This window comes from Botrytis fragariae (genome assembly GCF_013461495.1).
Source record: "Botrytis fragariae strain BVB16 chromosome Unknown tig00000075, whole genome shotgun sequence".
NCBI lineage: Eukaryota > Fungi > Ascomycota > Leotiomycetes > Helotiales > Sclerotiniaceae > Botrytis > Botrytis fragariae.
The window spans coordinates 1,268,531-1,292,472 of record NW_023500995.1 but is presented as its reverse complement, the minus strand read 5'-3'; the positions used below and the strand labels follow the sequence as shown (position 1 = coordinate 1,292,472).

The window sequence follows — 23,942 nt, the reverse complement described above, 5'->3', positions numbered from 1 at the left end:
TCGCCATCCCACCCAAACAAACCATTTTTACCTCACTTTCTTCCACGCAATTTACAGATTCAATATGGCGTATCTGGCCCCAATACATAGACCAAGTAGTGTACGACTTACACTGCGATTGAATCTTTTAGATCACAGAGAGGAATGTCTGGTACTTGCGTAAGTAGCAATCTATACAAGTTTCCATGATTCAAATGCACAACACAATGGAATACTGACTTCTTCACAGGAAAGCAAATCGATTGGAAATATGGAGGCCCACAGAAGAAGGTCTCACGATGGCATATTCGAAATCCATATATGGCCGTATATCTATGCTGCAAAAGATTCAACCTGCGGGATCTAAAACCGACCATCTCTTCGTAGGGACCGTTCGAGCACAATATTTTACCGTGATGTGGAATCCCCAGACGCATAAACTAGATACCATGCAATCGTTCGTCGATGTCTCTCAAGAACACATGCGGGATTCGGAAAGTAGGGATAGATGTCTTGTGGATCCGACGGGGCGATTATTAGTTATGGAGTTGTACGAGGGAGTGCTGAATTTGGTAAAGATTGTAAAGCCTAGGGGAGGCAAGACGGATTACTTGGAGAACCCGGAACAAGTGAGGATTTCGGAGATGAAGGTTCGGGCGAGTGCGTTTTTGTATACGGATACTAAACAGCCGAAATTGGCTTTGTTGTATCAGGATGCGAGGGAGAATGTGAAACTGGCGACATATAGGATGATGGATGATAAGGGACAGCTTGTTTTACAGTTTGATCCGAAGAAGGATAGGGAGAATGATGTGGATGATTTGTGTGTTGGAGCTATGCATATCATACCGGTTCCGAAGGCGAGAGACGAGGCGAGCAAGAGATATATTGTTAGGAACGCCACGACGGCAAAGGCTAATCTAGGAGGGCTGGTTGTCTTGGGAGAAACGAAGTTTACATATCTGGATGATGAAAGTAAAGCCATTGTCGAATATGCGTTGGACGAAGCGGTATTATGGGCGGCGTGGGAACCGATAGATGAGAGAAATTATCTACTAGGGGATGATTATGGCTTTTTATACATTTTAACAATACTGGTCGATGGGGCTACAGTTACTGGATTACAAGTTGTAAAATTGGGTCAGGTTTCTAAGCCTACATCTTTGGAGAACTTGGGGGATGGAATCTTCTATATTGCTTCACATGAAGCGGACAATCAGGTTGTTCAAATAGGTTTGGAGAGTCCAGAACATGGTGTTACGTTGTTACAGACACTGCCAAATATTGCTCCAATACTTGATTTTGCGGTCATGGACATGGGCGGGCGAGAGGGAGAAACCCAATTGAATGAATATTCTTCAGGTCAGGCTCGATTAGTCACGGGTAGTGGGGGATTTGAGGGAGGAAGTTTGAGAAGTGTTCGGAGTGGAGTTGGACTTGATGATACTGCAATACTTGCCGAAATGGAGGGTATTCGTAAGGTCTTCGCGTTACATTCTGGTCCAAGTCTACCAAATGATACTCTTGTGGTATCATTTTCTACCGAGACCCGATTCTTTAAGTTTGACACACAAGGAGATATTGAAGAAGTGGAGACTATTAAGAATTTGTCTTCTACCTCGGAAACATTACTAACTTATAACCTTGACGAAGGCCGTATACTACAAGTCACACAACACGAGGTAGCGATACATGGCAAATCTCCTGGTCATCGATGGCAACCTCCTGACGGACAAATAATCACAGCAGCTTCAGGAAACCAGAACTATATTCTACTTTCATCTAATGGACGTACCTTGGTCACTTTGTCAATTCAACAAAATTTAGCAGAGGTTGCATTCCAGAAGCTTGGAGATGATCAAGTAGCTTGCATACATGTACCCCAAGTATTGGGTGATATAGGTGTCATTGGGTTGTGGAAGTCAGGGTCGGTATCTCTTCTTGATCTCGTAACTCTTAATACTATCGTATCTGAGGATTTGCGACGAGCCGACGGTGCTTCCATACCGAGAGACATTGCTCTTACTCAAATTCTACCCCCAGAACTTTCAGGTCCTACATTGTTTGTTAGTATGGAAGATGGTATTGTGTTGAGCTTCAATGTCGACAAGACAGATTGTTCACTTTCGGGACGAAAAAGTATTGTCCTTGGGACACAACAGGCGCAACTTCAGATTTTGCCACGGGATAATACAACTTTTAATATTTTTGCAACATGCGAGCATCCTAGCTTGATATATGGTTCTGAAGGTAGAACTGTGTATTCTGCCGTCACAGCTGAAGACGCAATCGCAGTATGTTCATTGAACAGTATAGCGTATCCAGATTCAGTAGTTGTGGCTACAACAAATGAACTCAAGCTCGCAGCCATCGACAATGAAAGAAGAACACATGTCAGAACTTTACCAATTGGTGAAACTGTAAGAAGGGTAGCATATTCAGCTAAAGAGAAATCGTTTGCGATTGGAGCTATCAAACGCGAATTGACGAAGGGACAAGAAGTTGTCACGACTTCTTTTAGACTTGTCGACGAGGTTGTCTTCGGTGAGCTAGGAGAGCCATACTATTTGCCACCAAATAACGAAATTATCGAGACTGTTATACGAGCGGAACTTTCAACAAAACACGGCAGTGGCGAATTAGTCGAGCGCTTCCTTGTCGGTACAAGTTTCCTTCATGAGGAGGAAGCGAATGTTCGTGGCCGTCTTCTTATTTTTGGTGTCAATGCCGATAGAGCGCCATATATTATCGCTTCTCACAATCTCAAAGGTTCTTGTAGATGCATTGGCGTACTCGATGGTAAAATCGTAGCAGCGCTTAATAAAACAGTCGTAATGTACGACTACGAGGAAACCTCCACAACTTGCGCCAAGCTTAATAAACTGGCCACATATCGATGTTCTACTTGTCCCATCGATATCGATATTACAGATAATATAATAGCAGTAGCAGATATTATGAAATCTGTTGCGCTGGTCGAATATACGCCTGAAGCCGATGGTCTTCCAGATAAACTTGAGGAGGTGGCAAGACATGCACAACAAGTCTTCTCGACGAGTGTTGCAGAGGTAGATACGGATATGTATTTGGAAACAGATCATGATGGGAATTTGATTTTGTTGAAGAGGAATAAAGAGGGTGTTACGAGAGAAGATAGATCTAGAATGGAAGTTACTTGTGAGATGAATCTTGGAGAGATGGTCAATAGGGTTAAGAGGATCAATGTGGAAACATCGAAAGATGCTCTGTTGATCCCGAGAGCTTTTCTCGGCACTGTACGTTCCCCCTCCCCCCCTTCTTCAACTAATCGATTTCTGATACTAACAACCCCTAGACCGAAGGATCAATCTACCTCTTCTCTCTCATCCCCCCACGAAACCAAGATCTATTAATGCGTCTCCAAACCCGTCTAGCATCTCTTCCTTCCGCCTCTTCCCTCAAAGGATCCTCAGACTCCACAACCCCTCATCAAATCGAACTCTCGCCCGGTAATCTCGATTTCAATAAATACCGTTCCTACAAATCTGCCACGAGGGAAACAAGCGAACCTTTCAGATTTGTAGACGGGGAGTTGATAGAAAGATTTTTGGATTTGCAGGGTGAGGTGCAGGAACTTGTGGCGGAGGGGTTGGGTGTCAAAGCGGAGGATTTGAGAGGTGTGGTCGAGGGATTGAGGAGGTTGCATTAGAGGGAGTTGTAAAGGGAGGAGCAGAAGCGAGAGTGGGAGAGAGTCTGAATTTTGGGTGGACATCTAGAATACGGATGTGCATATCGATATTAGTGGAATGAGATAAATGAGTAGAATAAAGCTATCCAAGGTCAAGGTAAAAAAGGCAAGAAAATAAGCTTTCTACACGCATCAAAAATGAGCAAGGTTATCAATCACGTAGAGGGGAGTGTCGATTGCTGTATAGTACGTGCCAAGGTATAGATGATAGACTTGCATAGATTCATCTAGAGGACGGGGGAAATAAGAATACAAATTGTGCTTTGCAAAATCAATGGACTACATGGCTGCTGAGGTGAGGCGGGAGAGAAGGTATTCTACGTGACACATCTTCCTTGAGTTATTTGAGCGATGGAATAGCAAGGTGAGTGATTAGTTGATTCAAAAGTTTGGGAGGCTGTACACCGAATGATTAATTAGTAAAACGTTGCGTGACTATACTTTTCACCAAGTCACCCGCCAAGTTCACACATAGTACGTCCAGAACACTTTTTGTAGAATATCTTCATTTTCATTTATTCGACTCCGTGATGTGATTACCCAGAACCGCTGAGATATCTATAAACAACAGAAAAATCCTTGCCTTTACAATTCTCCTGTTGTTCCACAGTTTCATAAACCTCTCGAGCTCTATTACCAAGCTCAAGTTTGGCCTCAACTTCTTCTGCTGCTTTCAAAGCAAGTCCTAGATCTTTCTTCATCAGACTTATGCCAAAACCTCCACTGTAATCTCGTTCGGCTGGTGCACCAGCTACAACACCCTTGACAGGATTGTTGAGTTCACTTGGCCAACATTTGCCAGTACTACTGTTGATCAAATTACCTAGGACTTGTGGGTCAAGACCCCACATTATTCCCAAGTTCATGGCTTCAGCTGTTGCAATGTTATTGATCGCCAGAAGGTAGTTGTTGGCGAGTTTCCCGGAAAGACCTGCACCTTGAGCTCCGCAATGCAACACCCTCTTTCCCATCATCGTGAGTATAGGCGTCACACGATCAACTAGATCATCCGAAGCCCCAAGCATAAAGGTCAGAGTTCCGGCAGTTGCGCCAACAACACCTCCTGACATCGGCGCATCGACGAATCGACCTTGTTGCGTAGTATGAACTGCCCTAGCAACATCTCTAGAGGATGTTGGATCAATTGTGGAACAATCAATGAAAAGACGATCAGGATTGGCGACTACAGATGTAGAAAGTGGAGGCTTGAGTATTTGACTGAAGACATTCTTTACGTGTGCGGGTTCTGGTAAAACGGTAATGGTGGTTTCCTGCAAACAGTATCTATTAGCAATTGAACCAAATGTTTTCTTTTCCAGGCAAAATAGACAATTGATTGAAATAGAATCAGAGGATTGGCTTTGTTGTATAATATAAAAATCATTAGAAGATCAACCAAGACGGTTGACCCCAACTTAGATCATTCATGGAACAAACTCATCACATAAAACAGAAAAAGCAATTTGGTTGCGAGACAGAAATGTAGTGGTATAACTTACAGAATTCTCAGCAGCTTCTCTGATACTACCTGCAGCCTCGACAGCAGCACCAGTCCCAAGAGCTTTTGTGTCTTTTGTGAATCTCTCCACTGCTTCAGTATTGATATCATAGACTCGAATCGTATCGGCAGGAGGTAGTTTAGCTTGGAGGTTTCTCGCCATATTGTATCCTGTCTAAGGTTAGCGATTAATCATCTTTTTTGGAAGATTCAAAGCAAACATACCCATTTGACCAAGACCGATAAACCCCCATTGTCTCTGTCTTCCTACTGATGATGAGAAGCTCCTTTGGTGAACAGATCGGAATAATGACCGCACAAATGGCGCCGATGTCCTCACAGTTGCCCTCATCTTCACAATCCAACTCACGTTGTCCAGAAGTCAATTGAAAAGAAGAAGTGGGAATTTTAATAACAAACAGACGGTTGAAGCGGATACGCTCCGTACGAGCGACCGTACAAGCTGACGAATGAACGAATGCGGGTGCTCCCTCGGGTGATATTTAGTTGAATGGGGAAGGAAGCATAGAGAATGTGGGGAAGTTAGTCTGGTTGCGCTGCCCGAGGCTGCTTTGCTTCCTGAATCCTTGAACCGTTACCCCGATACCCGACAAAAGCCGACAAGATCAGCAGTTTTGCTATCAATCCATGATAGGAAATACCTCACATGAGGTTAAACCTTGAAAGCTCCATGCTTGCTAACCAATACTAATTGTGAGATTAGTTTGAGGAATGAATGTATAGCAAATGAATGGATAATTGATAATTGATTTCTCCGTACTTCGTGCTTTGCAGAGAAGCTAAGAGGTAAAAATGGGAGAGATATAGAGAAGAAGTATGGGAATAAAATTAAAAAAGAATTGGAGAAAAGTTTGGAGAAAAAAATGGGAAATGTATGCTTAGTCACTCAATAAGCGAAGTAGCTTACCCCTGTCAAATGAAAAGCACTGATAAGAAGCATTGAGAGTCCCGTCAAAATCCAGTTCATGATCCATCAACTTGCACAGTTCAGTGATGGGGATTCGGGGTCCATATAAATCAACGCCAGCGCGTCATCAAACAATAACAATTATAGAATTAGAATTTCGATCGTCATCATACTGCTACACTAAGATCTCCTCAAATTCGGCTCAGATACTGCGGGGTAGGAGGTTCTGAACTCAATATCGAGGCACATGTTGGACGAAACAACCCACATACCAAACTTGTATACCTGCGCATATGCTTCGGATCGTTCTTCGGTTCACAAGTGAGATCGACTATCAAGTAGTTTCTCGTGCCTATGTATATGCTGTAAATATTAATGGTGGATTCTAATTTGGTACACAATTGGATTCATCCGTTGCGAGAGATCCATTAAACATATGAAGCGTAGTGAAACCCGCGGTTCAACGGAGTGATTATAGTAATATAATTAATCTGTACCTATCCCTGACCAAAAGACTGACTCGCTATGCTATTAACGATTGTCAAGAGCACCGAGAAGTAGCTCATTCTTGCTGCCATGCTATTCTATGACCGAATCCTGTATGATGTCCAAAATCCTGACCCAAGCCCGAACCTATATCCGAATTACCACCGGGAGGAAATTACATGAGTCCTCATATCTATCCCATCTATACCCATTCACCTACCTCTTCTTTCCTCTTCCACCCTCGACCACCGCTTCCAATGCTCCTGCAGCCCGTCTCTCCCTCTTCCTGAACTCCCCATTGAACGTTTCCGGCAATATCATCTTCGCATTTGCATGTTCTTTAGCAAAACCCACCTCTGCGGAATTTCCAAATTTCGCTCTCGTTACCCTAACAGCCTCCTCCAACATCTCTGTTCCCACGCCTGTACCTCTGTACCTTACTCTTGTAGTCCATGCCCTGATTACACCTTTCCCTCCCTTCTTCCCACTTTTTCCTTTCCTTGGCGAACCATTTACATGAGGAGCTCGTTCAATGCGCAAGATAAGTGCTCCAATGAGTTCTTCCCCATATCGAGATCCAATAATAACATCTTCCTCTCCTTCATCATTTTTGGCAAAACTCCAATTGAACTCCTCAGCCGTGTGCAAATACCCTGCAGAGGCAGCGCGAACTGCTACCAAACATGCCATTGTAACTCCTGCTAGTGTGGTTCCAAGCAATCCCAAATCGCTGGTGTCTGTGTATTGCCATTTTGTAACAATTCCAATTATTAATGCGTAAAAAGTGAGAGTAAGAGGATGAAAGATTAATGCTTGAGCAGCGATTTGACGCTGTTGGGCAATAGAATCTGCGACTAGTTTTAGAGCTTTCGTTTTATCCTCTTCGGTGTCTAACGTGGTAGTTGTGAGAGAGGGAACGCCGTCGAGGGGATCGGGAACAATGGTATCGTCATCGATATTGGACGACATAGTTGCGAGAGATGATGGGCGCAGTGGTGGAAGATTGTGAGAAAATGATGCGCCCAGAATTGGAGTTGAGGTTGTAGAATTGAGTGTTGATGGTGGTAGGACCAGATTTGCTCGAAGAAAAGTAAAGAAAGCTGGTGGGGGTTTATTGTTAGCAAAGCTTGACTAGACTTTTTGTGAATTGGTGTTGGATGATAAACTATCAACGTTTGCGAAAATAAAGTATTTTAACATGTGAAGAGTTTCGTCTCACTCACAATTGAGGGATAAAATCCACAAAATAACGAAGGCTATTATAAATTGGATTGGTTGAAATAGCTTCCCACCTGCTCAGACTGAAAGATTCACAGAAAACCTTTTCAAAACTTTTTGTCTTCCAAAAACCACAAACTTTTTTCGTACAATGAGAACCAGCGACTCGACATAAAAGAGAATGCAAAAGGAATACTTCGAAAAAGAAAAGATATAAATGAAGAAACTCACCAGCACTAGCTAGAAATCCAGGGACAGCATTCATTTTATCCACCACAATATTGGCAGTAGTAGTAGTACTATTCAATGTCGTACCGCCACCATATTGCGACCTTCTCAAATCCAATCCCCTGGGAATAGACACAGGCACGTGTCTAGGCATTTTCCCCAAAGAGGTAACTGTTACCAAATAACTCAACCTTTTTCGGTTCTCTTTCCAATTTCCGATACCATTCGCGTGAGGATGGATGATTTATTGAATGGGATCAAAACTCAAGGATCTTAATCTTTTATATGGGATTTTGGGATACTTACTGACGTATGAAATCTGCACGTGGGGTGTCCCAGTTTAATTGGTGAGGAGCTTGTTTATCTTCTTATCGATGTGCCAAGGGTTTAAAGTTTGATGGCCATCAAGGATTGATTTGGAACCAAGACATGGGACATCTAGACACAAGCCATATTAAATCGTTTTGAGTGGATGAAGATAGGGCTTAGTAGGCGAGGGGATGGAGGGGGAGGGTGTGGGATAACATCCAGACTGGTCAACTGGTGCATATGATGGTAGGCGATTTGATAGTTAATGGCTGTTGGCTGTTGGCTGTTGGTTGTTTGACTTTTGACTTTGAATTTTCGCTTTTGGCTTATCGTCAATGATAGCAATGGAGGTCGGTGACTGATAGTGATATTGATGCCCAGTGGGTGGGCAGTGAGTGGGCAGTGGGTGGGCAGATGTTGTGTAAGTGTCGGTATCCAATCAGCCTCGCTCCCAGCTCTCGGGATATTTTTATGGAGAGGAAAGATAACTCGTCCGTGTGACCAAATCTATCAGACAATCGTTGCCCATACTGGCGTGCTTGATCAGCTCTGTTTCCAGGGACCTTTTCACTTGTATCTGAACTAATGCGCGGTCGTAGGAACTTGTTGTGTAAAGTAAATCACTTGAATATGCGAGCTTCAGTTCACTACCAATGATAGATGACTTTGATGAATATCCTAGATATCAGTCAACATATCCCTGGGGCCTCGATGCCGATGAGTTAAACTCTCTGTCAGGATTCTGTATGCGTATATTACGTATCATTGATGAAGTTTCATACTTCATTCAAGGATCTTCTTGCCTCGTGAGCAACAACCCACCTTTCGATCATGCTCTGAAACGGTTGAGAACAAGTCCTAGGCTGTCCAGCGCTATATCGGTTAGGGCGCCAGATTATCCAGAAGTTGAAAGAACATTCCCATAATACCATCAAGCCAAGAAAATGTCCATGGTACCAGCCACCAGTACGGACCTCCGGAATTGAAGCACTGCGATTGTAAGCACAGGGTGTCCAATAGTCCGGACTGCAATTCAACAATCAAAAGCTCACGTACAATATCAAGTATAACAGGAGTTGAGATGGGACTTGCTATAATTTGCAATCCGTGTGGCCTCTGAAGCTGGAGCGTCTTTAATAAATCGGAGTGGTGCACGGACCTCTCGACATATATCCAAACTTCCTCCAGCTTCACAAGCTCATCATGTTATATCTTTTCCTTATGTCCTTATTCAAACTTGCGTGGATAAAGTCGCTCAGTACCACAACTTCATACTCAGTAGCATTTTGGCGATCGCGTCGAGAACTTGGTGAAGAAACAGAAGGCAAGCCGCCAGACCTCCATGATTATGATTATTGAGAACGTTTTTAGTCGAAACATTTGAGAGTGTTCAAGCCTTCAAGGAAGCCTTCTATTACAGTGGGAATGGAGATTGAGAGTGATCCATCTATCTTGGGGACACCTGATGTCTATATTTAGGAAAGAGTTGAAATCTTGGTCACAAGCCGCACGACGCTCACTTCACAATCTTCTTTTGCACTTCCAACATTCCTAACATTCTTCTCCACCCCGCTTCAAGAACGTGAAGTAATAACCATCTCCTGGCCAACTCTTATGTTTTGATTCTTTCTATAATTATAATATCAAAATATGCACTGCATTGACCACTCAATCAGTCTCCATAATGGAACATCTTCATGAGATCTACCTAATACTCTAGGACTGTGAGAAGCAAACGTCCTAGATATGCGTAACATAGTAAACAATCAAATCTACAAACAACAGAAGCCATCATTATGAATATAAATTTAAGCAAGAGTCCTTCAAGGAAACAGCATCAACAGCATCAACTCTCGACAAGAACTTTCGACATCTCGACAAATATCACATCACATCACTACACCAAACCACCTTCCAACACCAATCAACCAACTACCACTCTCCCAAGACCAAACACAAACCCCTCAAAACTACCCACTCAAAATGCAATTCCGCAACGCCTTCACCCTCCTCCCCCTCCTCACCTCCACCCTCGCCATTCAAGTAACCTACGACCCCGGCTACGACAACGCTGCTCGCTCCCTCTCCGCAGTCTCCTGCTCCAACGGTCCCAACGGTCTCGAAACCCGTTTCCCCCAATATAAAGTCCAAGGCGATCTCCCCACCTTCGCCCGCATCGGCGGCGCATCCACAATCGCCGGTTGGAACTCTCCTAACTGCGGTACTTGTTACACCTTAACATATCAAGGCGTCTCGATCAATATCTTGGCGATTGATGCTGCGGCTACGGGATTCAATATTTCGGAGAGCGCGATGAATACGCTGACTAATGGGAGAGCGGTTGAGTTGGGAAATATTGATGCGGATTGGACTTTGGTGACGCCTGAGGAGTGTGGATTGCCAGCTGAGGGGGGCGGGTCGCCGTGTGAGGCTTAGATTTGAGGGTTTGGGGGGGGGGGGGGAGGGGGGGATGGATTATGAGAGAGGATCTAAAGGGGTGAGGAAGGTGGTTTGGTGTAGTGGTGTGATGATTTGTTAGATGATCAATATCTGTTCGATTGTTTCACTGTTCGATCTTTCGAGCTTTACTTTTAGTCCTTTGAAATAAATCTAATGTTAATTTTTATCTGAAAATTTGATGCGGCTTGCACGTATATTTCTCAATTCTCTAAGAAGGTTATCAACTTATCTTTATGTCATGAATTTATAGCCTCACACAACTTGTACGCTCGAAAGTGTATATGGATTCTTTCCGAGTCACTCAATAGACATCCCACAAACTAACCTTCCCATCCTTCCCTCCCACAGCAACCCAATGCGTTTCCCTCGCCTTCCTCAGCCTCTCCCCCTTAACATCCAATTGTCCCAGTCTCCCCACCAACTCCCTCCCCTTCTCATCCCCTCCACTCTCCACCTTTTCCCCTTCCAAAACATCCGCAACAGCAACCGCAAAACACCCATCCTTATGCCACTTCAGCACCGCCAATTCCCTCATCTTCGCCACTCCGTAAACTCTCGCTCTCCCGTCCCATCCAGCTGTCACGGCAATCTTCCCATCATTTCGCACTTCTATGCTTTGTTGTCCCGCATGTGCTGTTTTCAGCATTTTGGGCTCGTCTTTAGCGGAGCTTAGTATTGATGTTGAATTTGATTTTGATGTTGAAGGTGAAAAGGGAGTGGTGGTGGTGGGGATCACATATTTGATGATCCGATCATCAGCACCACTAGTGAGAAAGAATTTGCGGTCGGGGCTTGGATCGAGAGAAAGGGAGAGGACCGGCTGGATGTGCGATTTGGAATGGTATATGGTGTTCCATTGTGGTGATCGGGATGAGGATGCAGTTGAAGGAAAAGAAGAGGATGGAGAGAGAGAAGAAGTGAAGGAGAAGATGGAAACTGATCCATCTTCGTAACCGGAGAGAATGGTTAGGCACTTAGTGATGGGATGGAAGAAGAGTGATAGACACATGATCATGCCTGGCTTCTCTGGTCCAGGCGAAGGAATATTGTGTAGACGGTGGAGAGTGGGAATGTGGAAGATATCGATCTGGAGTTGTTAGTTTCTCTTGCTTATTTCACGTGGATGATTACTTACTGATTCGGATGTCAACGTATTTGGGACTGCGATCAACAATTGATCTTCACCCTTCTCGTCTTTTTCAATTTCTGCTTCCGCTTTTTCGTCATTCCTCTTCTCTCCGTCCTCATTCGCTTTGATATCCGAATACAAAGGACACATAGCGAAGGCGCAGAAATTCATGGTGTTGACATCTAACATATGTAGAATCCATGGTTTTCTCCTCTCTTCCGAGACGGTATCAACGGGAAGAACTTTACTCATGAATTCCTCCTCTGATGGGGGAAGCTTCCATATCATTAGTTTATTGTCTTTTCCATGCCTGCAAGATATCAGCTGGGCGTCCTTCTCTGTTCACCTCCCCTTTCCCAAACATGATGATGGCTGATTAGTTCCACCCCCTCCCCTTCTTCTTCCCCCAACCACAAATCACCAAACCCCTAAAACTCCAAGAGGAAAGAAAGAAGAAGAAAACTCACGTAATTACCCCCTCCCCCCACTCCCCCACGCCCAGCAAAACCCCCTCATGCGCCCTCCAAACCGCAGTCCCCCTCCTACTCTCCAAACTCCACATCACAACCCATCCCTCCGCATCCCCCGTAACCAGTCGCGTATTTCCTCGTATAAACTTCGCTACATGTATTGGAGTCGCATGTCCACGGAGGATATATGATGGTTGAGGTGCGCCTGGAGGTATGGACATTGCGTCCGTGTCAAACTGCTCAAGAATGCCCAAGATGGAGAGATAAGAAATCCGCAGTGTTTGTAAATCAAGCTTCTCATAGAATCATTGATAGCAGTTTATTGATGAAATTGTTGTACGCCAGAAGCCTGATCTCTTGAAATGTATAGGTTCGTTACATAAGCATCACTGGAACCCACGAAAACGATTTCTTCTTCCTCCGCAATATAGCAATGAGAATTATTGTCATTGGAAATCGTACTCTATCTAATGTTTCCGAGACACCTACATTGATACTCAAAAGTAGATACAGAGCCTAATAGCTCAGTTCAACCCAGAAAATTCGCCTGTCGTGTGCTAATCGCCGTATAATAAAATTCCTTCCGACTGCCCGCTCCCCCAAAAGAATTTACCAAAACATTTTGAAAACGTTTTTGAAACGTTTGTGAACGACCGACACATTTTAGATGTGCAACAAAACTTTTCAAGATCATGAGAATCACGTGTCGCTTATATCATAGGTTAATTCCCTTCATCACGTTGATGATGTCGATGACTAATACAGGTGAGTAGGTAGTTGTGAAAAGCAATGTTCCTATTGAACTGACAAGTGAAACGCGGGCATTTGTATGATGTTGAATCGTTGACCGTCTACAAATAATTACCGGATTCGCTTACTTGTATGTGAAATTGGCAAAATTAAAGTACCTAGTAGCCTCAATCGTTCATTCAAAATGAGTTCACCTACTCACCAACCTCAAACTATTCAGACGAGAAGGGTGTGCATCGAACAAAATAGGTACATTCTTTAACATTCAGAGATAATACAATTCATGCATAATGTATATACACTGTCGTCCAATGTCACTCGCTCTATAATACTACAATATCCAAGAACAACGCTGAAAGAATAAAGCCCTCCATTCCATCAAACTCCAAGGTTTTATGTTCAAGAATACCTAGGAGTGCCCACCAATCCGGCGCCGATTGTTTATTCCCCAAACGCCAATTTGACACCAATGTCCCAGTTCATAACGCTAAATTGAAAATTTTGTGCCCCTGATTCCGTATGCAAAATGGCGTCCATCCCTGAATTTGTCCTCTCAGGTATCATTTTGATTTGCGTCTCCCATAGCGTCGTCGAAGAAGTAATGAACAATGAAGATCTCGCTGGTCGTTTGTAATATGATATATCAATTATAGATATGTATGAGTAAATTGATTTGTTGTGTTTGGTGGTTGATAATGTTGTTGATATGGATGATTCGGTAAGGAGAAGTCCGCAGTTTTCAGAAGAGGATTTAAGATACCGCTTGGAATGGACGGCCTTGCTGGTGCAGGTGGTAAATTTGACGTTGGTGCTGGCGTATTAGAAGGGAAAAATTGTGACAAGGAATTCGCTTGTGGCATCATCTGTTGCTGTTGTGTTGTTTCATCTGGCCAACCCCACTTCGTTTTGAGTTCTTTGTGTAAAAATCCGACTCTCCAACCCGTCTCTTTTCGAATTTTTTCGAATATGGTGAGCACTTCTTCTTGTTCGCGACGAACAACTAAACATTCGGCAGCGATAGCTAAAGAGCGAAGCGCGACACTAGCTACTCCCCTGTCCTTGACGTGTGCTACAATGCCACATATGGAACGAGAATGGTCTTGTTGCATATCGTGCATTTCCGAATTTTCTGGGCTCAACAACGGATTGATTTGAGGGAGAAGGCACATCGCTGTGTGGTAGAACAATCGACCAACGATTGTGGCACGTTTGAGAAGCCTATAAATTTGTGATTAGTAGGTTACTTTGTACACCCCACTTAGTGGATAGATACTCACCAGACTTCTGGGAAGGCGGAACTTGAAGTGGTCTGTGACGGATACAAATAAGCCATCGGGTGCATAGTCCGAGGTATACTACTGTTCCAGCTATCACAAAGATTCTTTAATTTTTGCCACTCCGCATACCTAGATTGCATTCGAATTTGTTCGTCGTGGGGTGAAGCCTCCTGAAACCGTGGAATTGATGCCCGGAAGTTTGCGATTTTACCAATGATGTATAGCATCCGATGAACCCAGACTTCCTCTCGTCCAGCTTCCAATTCTCGTGAAAAGTCCATATCAACTCCCCATTGATCCGGTTCCCAAGCAACCTGCCAATTAAAATGCAAACAACTGAGCAATTCCATACCAACATTAAGCCAAAAGCATGCGGCCCCTACACCAGTACTTCGTGCATTCCATCCACATTCCTTAATCAAAGCTCGTGCTCCGGCAATATGGTTCATACGTTGCATCGCTCTTTCGGACATGATCTCATAAACGTTAAGAATGACAGCTGTAGTTGCACAGATGACAGTATCTCGATCGGGATTTTGTAACGATCGCAACAATTGAGTAGTGGCTGTATCATAATAATATAATGCTTTGTCCTCCTGGTAAACAGGATTGACAAGAGTCAAGTGTCGAGCTCCACATGCTAGGAAAGCATTGAGAAGCATGGGTTCTCCTAGAGAATGGAACGGTAATAACCTGGAGAAGTGTTTCATCGGGTCCATACTATCCATCCATAATCCAACTTCCTCAACGAAGACTTGCATATATAGAACTTCTTCGGGAGTAGTAAGATAATCCCGAGATTCGTTGGGTGGCGTGATAATTTGTTCCGAAGCAGTGTATGCAGTCGGCGCGGTCAAATAACTAGAGCTCTCACTACCAGCGTGAGATAAATGTCTACTTGTATGCCTAGAATGTGAAGAATGTGCCATCTCTTGCTTAACCCCAAGATTATTTTCCATGAAAGTACCAGTAGTCTGTATTGGTGGAAGCGCATTCCCTTGCATCATAGGATCAACAACCACAGGTCGCATAGGATATTCGGTGGGCGGGTCTCGAGGGGGCGTAATCGTTTGTTCGATGTGAGCATATCGACTCAAGCCGCCCTTGTATTCTGAAGCGATTTCGCGGGATTCATCTTGGAATTGAACTAACAATGCATGAGTAAATGTATGGTGAAAAATGTCCTTCAATCTACTAACCTGACCAATCTGCTGTAGGAGGGATCATTGGTGGTGATTTGATCTGGGTATCGATAAAATTTAATCGCACCCCTCTTTTGCATTCCCTACTAGATTTCCGGCAATTCAGACAATTTGGCAAACCCTCATCACATTTCAAATGTCTTTCTCTGCATGTCAAACATCCCGTTCGTACCCGTTTTGGTTTATTTGCAGCGGTCGTTGAAGCCTCCGCAGCAGTTGCGGAAGACCCATCATTTCCTGGCATCTGATTGTCTATATTCGCTCGAACTTTAATCTGCTTTGGCTTTCCATTAATCTTTTGACGTTTTGTAGGTCTGGGACTGTTGTCGCAGATAGGATAAGCTGGGGAAGCGTATCGTTGATCGTCAATGATAGTCAAGTCCGATGTGGTACTGGTAGATCCCGAATATATTGGTGAGGGGTTCGATTGAAGGTATTGATATTCCAGATCGAATCCTGGCGCAAGATAAGGCTGGTTATATGCCGCCACGATTGGGTATGCTGCGAATCTTCGCAGAAGATTTTCTCGTCGTATCTCCGTATTCCCAATAACATTGGCCAACGAGAAGATATTTGAAGTTGGGATGCAATGGCAGATGTTATGCAGATGAAGATCGAAGCAATGTCACGGTAGAAACCCACAATGATGTTAAATTTTGATTAATATTGTAGTGCGATATCGATTTCATGGACTAAGTAGAACTTGGAATGGAGTTGAAGTAAGTTTTGCATAGGAAGCACGGAAAGCTGTGGATCCGATGTCAAAAAAAAAGATGATCTTGATACTACTCAGGTATCCTTGTGAGGGTCGAGAACAAAGATGATGTAGATTGCCTATGTCGATGATGGAGATAGGAATGTTCGAAAAAAGAAATTTGGAAGTAGAGAATCAATTGTTTACATCCATCTCTTCATATAAATGTATAAAAATGGCATCTGCTATTTTGTTGCTTTTTTCAACCATGTAAATAGTGAAGTTATTTTGTTAGATGTATTGTCATACCTACAGAGTACATCCGCATCCTCTTTATTAATTGGTGGCGGCTGGAAATTATGAGTGAGTGAAGCAAGAAGCCTGTTTGAAGTGAAGGTACGAAATGTACTGTATAGGGATAAATTCCCGAACTGATGTATGCAAGTACCTAGCATCTCAATGATCATCGCCCCCCTTGATGCTTTGATTCGGCACGACTTTCAATAATTTGTAAATAAGGATCAAATTCTAGACTCAAGATTTCCTTGTTGATGGATATGGATGGTACGATAGGATGGGATTAAGAGATTCACAGATTAACCAGATGAGAAGAAGATGAAGCTATACTCAGATAAGTTTACCGTCTCCGGTTTTCTCTTCAAGGATTCAACGCCGCCATTCTACTTTGGAGCCGATCTAAGAGTTTGAGTGGAAGGAAGAATTTAGCCTTGTACGAGAGCGAGCAAAAGTACACACAGAGCACATAATAAGTGTGGAACTAACTACGAGTGAAAGCAGAGAACTTAGAGAAGTACTCCTGAGTTTGATCGATGTTGTGTAATGCATATTCTTACCAATGTTGTAGTCCTGGAAGTCCTGGAATATATCATACTGTACCTACCTACCTGCCTACCTCCCTGCCTACCTACCTCGCCTACCCAAGGAGGCACAGTCGTACGTAGATCTTATCCTGGGTTACATTGTGAAAGATCTATTGATTTCATTCAGAGCATAAGATGATACCTTTCCAACAATATCTTGGTAGTCAGCGTCAATGAGAAAGCATCTATGTATCTCGATTTAGGAAAAGATCTTCCTCAAGATATCGAATGCCTACAATGCCTGTTTCATGGCTTTTTTATTATCCATGATACTCTGGATGGCAATTCCTTTTTGCGCTCAATGGACAATATGGACATTACAGCTGATAATTGTCCTTGAATTCATCCAGAGGCGTTTCTTATATGGTTAGTAAGTGATTTTGATATATTACCTTCCTCATATAGTAAGGTCAAGAGCCCAAAGTAAGATCAGTGTGTATATCCATCTAGTATCTTATACGAGCACTTTCTAGAACTCCACGAGTACAAAAAATGTTTGCCATCCAGTGTCGACAAGAGATACAAACCTCTCATCATGTGTATTGTACACCATGTGTACCACGTACACAAGAATCGCGATATTCTCACCGCCGATCCATGTTCATATCACAAGCCTCGGGATGTACATGTTCGATTTCCCTTCTTCTCGGGATGTGACAGTATGTATAATGTAGGATTGACTTGCAGGACTTTTAATTCTCTTGGCAGATCGGCCCGGGAATAGATCTGAAGGACCCCCTTTGCTTTAAAAAGAACATGTTGCATTCCACGTGACGAACTTAATCTCCACTTCTCGTTAGAACGATCTCAGAGATCTTTGAATTAACGTTGAATCTTTTTATGCATCAATAATACATAGATGTGTTAAGCGTCACGTATTTTTGATCTACCAATGTTAATCTATATGCTTTATTGGAACCGTATCATGTCAAAGGTGACTGCATCAACGAAACGACTTTCTATTCTAGCTTCGTCTACGTCAGTTATGTATACGTGCATATGGGCGTGGATCAGGAACATGGATAGTATGGATTACTGCAGTCATCAATAAGTATGACTTCTTCAAGCAAGTCAGCATTAGACCTGCATATCAGAACTCTATGGGAGTTCTAAGTCGACAAGGTTTGGGCGCAACCAGGATTCGGGTGTCAAATCTGACAAGTGTACGGGGTTGATTCATGCTTACAACAGGCGTAAAGATTACAAATCTACAACTCTCCAGCTAAATTCTCACTCACTGTTCGTTTCTTACCCATCACCACTTACTTCGCTGACATCCTCCCCTTTGATCTATATACAGAACCTTCCCATTTGTGAAGGACAAAGTGAAGGACTCTTCTATTTCCGTTGATAATTGAAGTTTGCAAGTCCTATGAATATCTCTACTATCTACAGAAGTCTCTGCATTACCACGCGGTTGGAAGTTGTCCTATTCATAGTCAATGAAATATCATCGAAATGACACTACCCCGGAAGCGAAGATCTGTACTACCTGACTTGTAAAGTTACATTACCATTTCTATCCTGTTGAGCATACGAACCTCTATAATTGCAACATCAAGCTCAAAACGCTTTCTATAGTGTTTTCGGTCATGTCTGGATAGGTGGTACAGTTGACAAATCGGATAAAGCTAATTCGGACCTGGCCAAGCTATGTCTTGCTATCCTGAATCCTCAAACATTTAGGGCAACCGCTCTCTTTCTTTCATTGAAATAACCGTTTGTATTTATTTCGAGAATGGAGCGTGAAGGCCGAGGTAGGATTAGAGTGTGAAGGCCCATTGGACTTTCCACGCTTCATCAACAAATAGTATTATTCGAAGCCACACTTCCTGATACCAATATAAGATGCATTAATGAAGGTATCCGGTCCTTTATCTCTTGATCTTATCATCCATGAGGACTGAAGCCTTTGGATGTAAAGGCTATTGAAAGTACGCGTTTTTGAATTTTGAACTTCGGCGCCGGTCCTCGTCGTTCCCAAACGCGTGACAAGATGTAGATGTGACTGCTCTACGACTTTGCTTGCTCTTTGGCTATTCTTCAAAATGGTACAACCTTGAATGCTTTAACAATCTATGTTGCGAATATAGCCTCTTTACTCCCTGATGAGATACCACACACATACCTATGTCTGCAAGCTTTTCAAGTTGCTCAACACATTCACCTATGTATTCTCATATCTCCCCTCCTTCATTGCACCACTTTGGCATGAGGATTGAATATCTCACCCTATTTGAGACTTCCGACCCGCTTCAATCTCTCGAACAAACCTAATTTCTCACAGCATTTGAAGGGGAAAAACTATCTTTTCACATTACGGTTTCATTCCATGTTAAATCGATATTTCCCCTGGTTTTTTATGATCCTTTCACCCAACTAGTATCTGTCCTCCGAAGCCTTTCCTAAATAAACCTCCTGAATATAAATTTTTCGACAGACAAGCATTTTGTATAATTTCATTGACGTTATGCGAGAAGACGTCTATCGTTTGCGTGTAGTATGATTCATCCCGTACCATTTTTCCGTTAAAATTTGCCTACCTCATCAGAATCAGCTAGCCGCTACGTTGTTGATGTTCAGAAGCGTCTGGGGTGCTTGATCTCGGCAGTCCCGTATCACATATCGCATTTCACGTAGGCTCTTTCTTGCTAGTTCGAAGGTCGACAGAAAATGCGAGGCAGATTATATGAGAAAATAAGCCGCGATGTCCATCAATCTATGTCTCAGTTTAAAGGGCTCAGTCAAGGTAGTAGAATTTCACATCGTACGTCTTTATGTAGCACCTGAATGCCCAGTTTGTGTTTTCCCAGCTCCGCTACTCTCACCTTCTCGGTTTAATCCAATGTATCATATCTCAATACCAGGGCATTGAGATTCATAGTATTTGCACGTTATCCATTCATCTGATCTCTCGAAACTTCTTTGAATCTCATACTCGGCTATTTCAGTATTGACACATGTCGCTTCAGCATCACCTTCTGGTCTGATGTGCACAAGAACCCTTCAGAATAAGTCCTCTTCTCTCGGCGACTTTCTCCAACTCATCTGCTCGTATTTTAGACAGTGATAATAATCGTCCAGACAAGAATGAGAACTTCGGATATTATATAATCGAAGCAGGGACGAAAGATATGTGGGTACCTAGGTACATTGCTGTGAAAAATTCTTATCATCTGATGCTCCAAGAATACAAATGAGGATCTTGGACAGCTGCAAACCCATATCTTCCGATTTTGACTGGGAGATTTCACGCGAATTTGTTTAATCAATGGAAACTTCAAGAATAGACGCGCGGCAAGTTCAGATGCTTTCAAGGAAATCCTTGATATATTGCGGGACGCAACAACTTTCTCAGACATACGATCAAAGACTGAGAGAGTTGGAGATGCAATCCACATGATGTTTAGTGCAATATTGCAGACTGGCACTGGGGAACAGAGTAATTAGAAGACAAGGATCAGTGAGTCCCTACTGTTAGTTACATTACACTATGCTCATTATGTTGTTATTTATGCGTAATACGCGGGTTTTGGATCGCGCTGGAGGTCCAAGGAGAACTTTGAAAACTTGGCTAGTTTTCACATGTGAATGGTTATGTATGATGGCCCTTGGCTTACGGTATAAAATATATTGGTCTATTCGAAATTAATTGTATCAGATCTATAATTCGAAGTGGGGGTGCTTTAGAATATATTGATATTGGTATCTTGCTCATTCGCGTGGACCCCCATACTCACCGTTTATACCTGCTGCCGCCATTTACAGAACTCGCCCCTTAGGAGCTCACAAGCTAGCGGTGCTAAGAATATTTAGAAATGACAGTTCAGAGCACTGGTTACGGATAGGCACATGGATTATTAGCTATTAAAGATATTATTATTCTATATTTTCACATATATACATATATCAATTTCACATCAGCATCAACCATACATTCATACCATTCTATTCTCTGGAAATACTATTCCATATCTCCAGCACACTCATCATCGTCGTCACTCCCAGGCGTTAATGGCTAAAACCCAGTGGTGTCGATTTTGACGATACTTCCTGCTACGGTCACGGTTCCGTTGATGGGTAATGCCAATCCTGTTTACAATTAGTATCGTCAAATTTCCAAATGACAAAACGCAGGGGGAAAGGGGAAACTCACCACCACTAGTAGCCATATACAAAATGTTAGCATCATTGGCAGTTCTTCCAAAATGACCCGAAGTAACACCAGCCAAGGTAGTCGAAGTATTGCTTCCAGCGACCAAAGTAGCTTGAGTAGCTCCGACAGGAATATAACTCAATTCATCCATTTGGTTTTGCGCAACCCAGATAGTACCGTCACTCTTGAAAATAAAATCATCTGCTTTGGGAACATTGCTTACGACGACGGAGCTGGAGCCGATTGGGGTTCCATCGCTTGCAATCTTGATTTTGTTGAGAGTACCAACAGCCGTGTTGGTCCAGTAGAGATAGGAATTGGAGATTTTGATACCGTTGACCCCGAGATTGGTGGAGGCGCCCGCGGGAAACTTCATCTTGGGATCGTTGACGATGATGGAGTAGGTGCCGGTGGCGACGCAGACTTTGTAGACCCAGCCGTTGTAGATATCTCCTACGAGCACATTTTCGTCGTCCAAAGTGGTCATTCCGTTGAGGAAATCGGCACCGGGGATATCGACGATCTTTGTTACGGTGGCGGGAGAGATAATGATTCCGTTGGACTGGACGAAGGTGTTCATGTTGATTTTCCAGATGGAGTTTACGCCGCTGGTTTTGACAAAGGAGTCGTCGACTTGAGCGGAGGTGATAACGTAGAAGACATCTTCTGTGGTTTCGGAGATACCGAGGGCGCCTTTGTAGGTAGTGGCGTTGAAGGTGGTGACGGTGATGGGCTCAAATGCGTTTGCGGGGGAGACGAGGAGGACCTCGGGAGTATCAAGACGGGAGACGAGAAGGTTGCCGTTGGATCTGATGGCGAAGTTTTCGCACCATGAAGGGAAGTCAAAGGTCTTCACAACACTGACTGTTAGGGGGAGGGATGGAGTAAGCTTGGAGATGGCTACTGAGCTGGGGCTTGCGATGGGAGTGCACGTGCTCAGAGAGGGGAGGAAGGTAAGGGCTGCGAGAGCCGTGCTCATTACTGAAGCCTTCATCCTGGCGAGAAACGGTACCTAGGGCGAACGGGTAGAGTGGCAAATGAGATGATAAAAAGAGATGAGATGAGAGAACAAAGTAGAAAAACGAGATGAAGAAGATACTGAGATAAGAAGCACTATCAACACGGGAAGAAAGTAGACGGAAGTATATAGGCTCAATAAATTTCAACCTTTGAGTTCTCCAACGCTTGAACCACGGATATTAAACTACTACATCTAGAATACCAATCAAAAACGGGACTATTGAATGTACACATCAGACCATCCAAATGGGAATTGGTATCGAATGGAATCGATGCTTCGGTCCCGATCAACTCTACATGCGATTTAAGAATATGAGCAACGCAAGAAAGCAACGCCAAAGTACATCGATTGAATGAAGGAAGGATACAAAAATTCCATGTATTTTTCGACGTCTGGGTTCAATCTCCGTGTTGTGGCTGGGATACCCGGAGCTTGCTGATAAACTAGGGTATATGGGGGAGGTCGGTTGGTTTCCGTCTGCAAGGACCAAGGGGTTTCGGGTGGAGTGCTCTGGGTTTCTCGGGGGCTTCGCCTATCTGGTATCAATACTGTTGCGCTAGAGTGGAGGAATTACTTACAGTAGATACACGCGCAGAGGCAATCTTTTGAGTATCTTCTAGAATTCAAGGATCTATCGGTTGAAAGAAAGAATTTATATAGTCCGAAAAATGATAATAACAATCTGTTATCAGTGCAGTCAGTACAACACAGTACAGCCACCAATTCAACAACAAACAAAAATCGCTTCATTTCCGTGTGCACAAGTAAGTACACAAAACAATCACAGATCCGCATCCCCCATTCCGGCCCCCAAATTCCGAGCCCATCCCGATCCCACATTGCACATTGCACACGCACCTCCAAATCCACAAATCATAAGTTCATATAACGGGCCCTACTCTGCGGAACGCACCCCAGTCTGGCACCCCAAATGCTTGTGCGAGAGAAATTAAGCTTCAACGCTTTTGTACGATATGGTATAGAAAAGCTTATTCATTCTCAATGCTCAGCCATCCTTCATTATAAATTATGGTTTACCCGCTATTCCATATCATGTGGATAGTGCTGAATCCAGCCCGCTAACTATCCACAGATTATGGAGTACATACAATACCTCCCTGGAACGGAAAAATCTAGGACACCAAATGATTTGAGTAAAATCATACCAGATGTTGAATGTATTTCATTCTTCATAACGATATACTTTTTCCATTCAAATCCATTCAAATATAGAAAGTATACCATAATTACCTCTACAAAATACACATAAACCCCATTAACAATCAACATAACCACCTAATCCCAAATCCTCAATCCCAAGCCCAAAATCCCGATGATCAATTTCTATTTCAATACTACATATCAAGAACACCATACATCCAAATCTCTCGATATCCCAAGATCTCAATTCTTCCATCCTACCAAAGACTTCCCTCTCCTTCGTTACAAAAATCATGCCTCAAAAACAGTCTCACAATCTCCCCTCTCATCCTCATCCTCATCTAAAGCTCAGCCCAGCCAGCCCAGCC

At 43.3% G+C, this 23,942-nt stretch overlaps 8 protein-coding genes across 8 annotated transcripts; 3 read left to right on the top strand and 5 right to left on the bottom strand.

Moving 5' to 3' along the window:
• Positions 1 to 64: 64 nt before the first annotated feature.
• Bfra_005886 (putative cpsf a subunit region protein) lies at positions 65 to 3,667 on the top strand (the record flags this gene model as incomplete). The annotated part of the gene is made up of 3 exons (XM_037336261.1): positions 65 to 159; positions 230 to 3,254; positions 3,314 to 3,667. The coding sequence occupies 3 exons, from the start codon at positions 65 to 67 to the stop codon at positions 3,665 to 3,667; spliced, it is 3,474 nt and encodes a 1,157-aa protein (XP_037191471.1).
• A 575-nt stretch (positions 3,668 to 4,242) lies between these two features.
• Bfra_005885 (putative 3-hydroxyisobutyrate dehydrogenase protein) lies at positions 4,243 to 5,556 on the bottom strand (the record flags this gene model as incomplete). The annotated part of the gene is made up of 3 exons (XM_037336260.1): positions 4,243 to 4,977; positions 5,206 to 5,375; positions 5,430 to 5,556. 3 exons carry the CDS (start codon positions 5,554 to 5,556, stop codon positions 4,243 to 4,245), a joined length of 1,032 nt encoding a protein of 343 aa, XP_037191470.1.
• A 1,278-nt stretch (positions 5,557 to 6,834) lies between these two features.
• Bfra_005884 (putative acetyltransferase protein) lies at positions 6,835 to 8,218 on the bottom strand (the record flags this gene model as incomplete). Its single annotated transcript, XM_037336259.1, has 2 exons — positions 6,835 to 7,718; positions 8,068 to 8,218. The coding sequence occupies 2 exons, from the start codon at positions 8,216 to 8,218 to the stop codon at positions 6,835 to 6,837; spliced, it is 1,035 nt and encodes a 344-aa protein (XP_037191469.1).
• Positions 8,219 to 9,317: 1,099 nt separating this feature from the next.
• On the top strand, positions 9,318 to 9,732 carry Bfra_005883 (uncharacterized protein; the record flags this gene model as incomplete). Its single annotated transcript, XM_037336258.1, has 2 exons — positions 9,318 to 9,326; positions 9,562 to 9,732. 2 exons carry the CDS (start codon positions 9,318 to 9,320, stop codon positions 9,730 to 9,732), a joined length of 180 nt encoding a protein of 59 aa, XP_037191468.1.
• A 624-nt stretch (positions 9,733 to 10,356) lies between these two features.
• Bfra_005882 (putative epl1 protein) lies at positions 10,357 to 10,809 on the top strand (the record flags this gene model as incomplete). The annotated part of the gene is made up of 1 exon (XM_037336257.1): positions 10,357 to 10,809. One exon carries the CDS (start codon positions 10,357 to 10,359, stop codon positions 10,807 to 10,809), a length of 453 nt encoding a protein of 150 aa, XP_037191467.1.
• A 325-nt stretch (positions 10,810 to 11,134) lies between these two features.
• On the bottom strand, positions 11,135 to 12,653 carry Bfra_005881 (putative wd repeat protein; the record flags this gene model as incomplete). The annotated part of the gene is made up of 3 exons (XM_037336256.1): positions 11,135 to 11,920; positions 11,969 to 12,272; positions 12,430 to 12,653. 3 exons carry the CDS (start codon positions 12,651 to 12,653, stop codon positions 11,135 to 11,137), a joined length of 1,314 nt encoding a protein of 437 aa, XP_037191466.1.
• A 1,176-nt stretch (positions 12,654 to 13,829) lies between these two features.
• On the bottom strand, positions 13,830 to 16,350 carry Bfra_005880 (putative c6 zinc finger domain-containing protein; the record flags this gene model as incomplete). Its single annotated transcript, XM_037336255.1, has 5 exons — positions 13,830 to 14,400; positions 14,460 to 15,606; positions 15,659 to 15,701; positions 15,834 to 16,170; positions 16,304 to 16,350. 5 exons carry the CDS (start codon positions 16,348 to 16,350, stop codon positions 13,830 to 13,832), a joined length of 2,145 nt encoding a protein of 714 aa, XP_037191465.1.
• A 4,904-nt stretch (positions 16,351 to 21,254) lies between these two features.
• On the bottom strand, positions 21,255 to 22,386 carry Bfra_005879 (putative six-bladed beta-propeller -like protein; the record flags this gene model as incomplete). Its single annotated transcript, XM_037336254.1, has 2 exons — positions 21,255 to 21,328; positions 21,393 to 22,386. The coding sequence occupies 2 exons, from the start codon at positions 22,384 to 22,386 to the stop codon at positions 21,255 to 21,257; spliced, it is 1,068 nt and encodes a 355-aa protein (XP_037191464.1).
• Between the last annotated feature and the right edge of the window lie 1,556 nt (positions 22,387 to 23,942).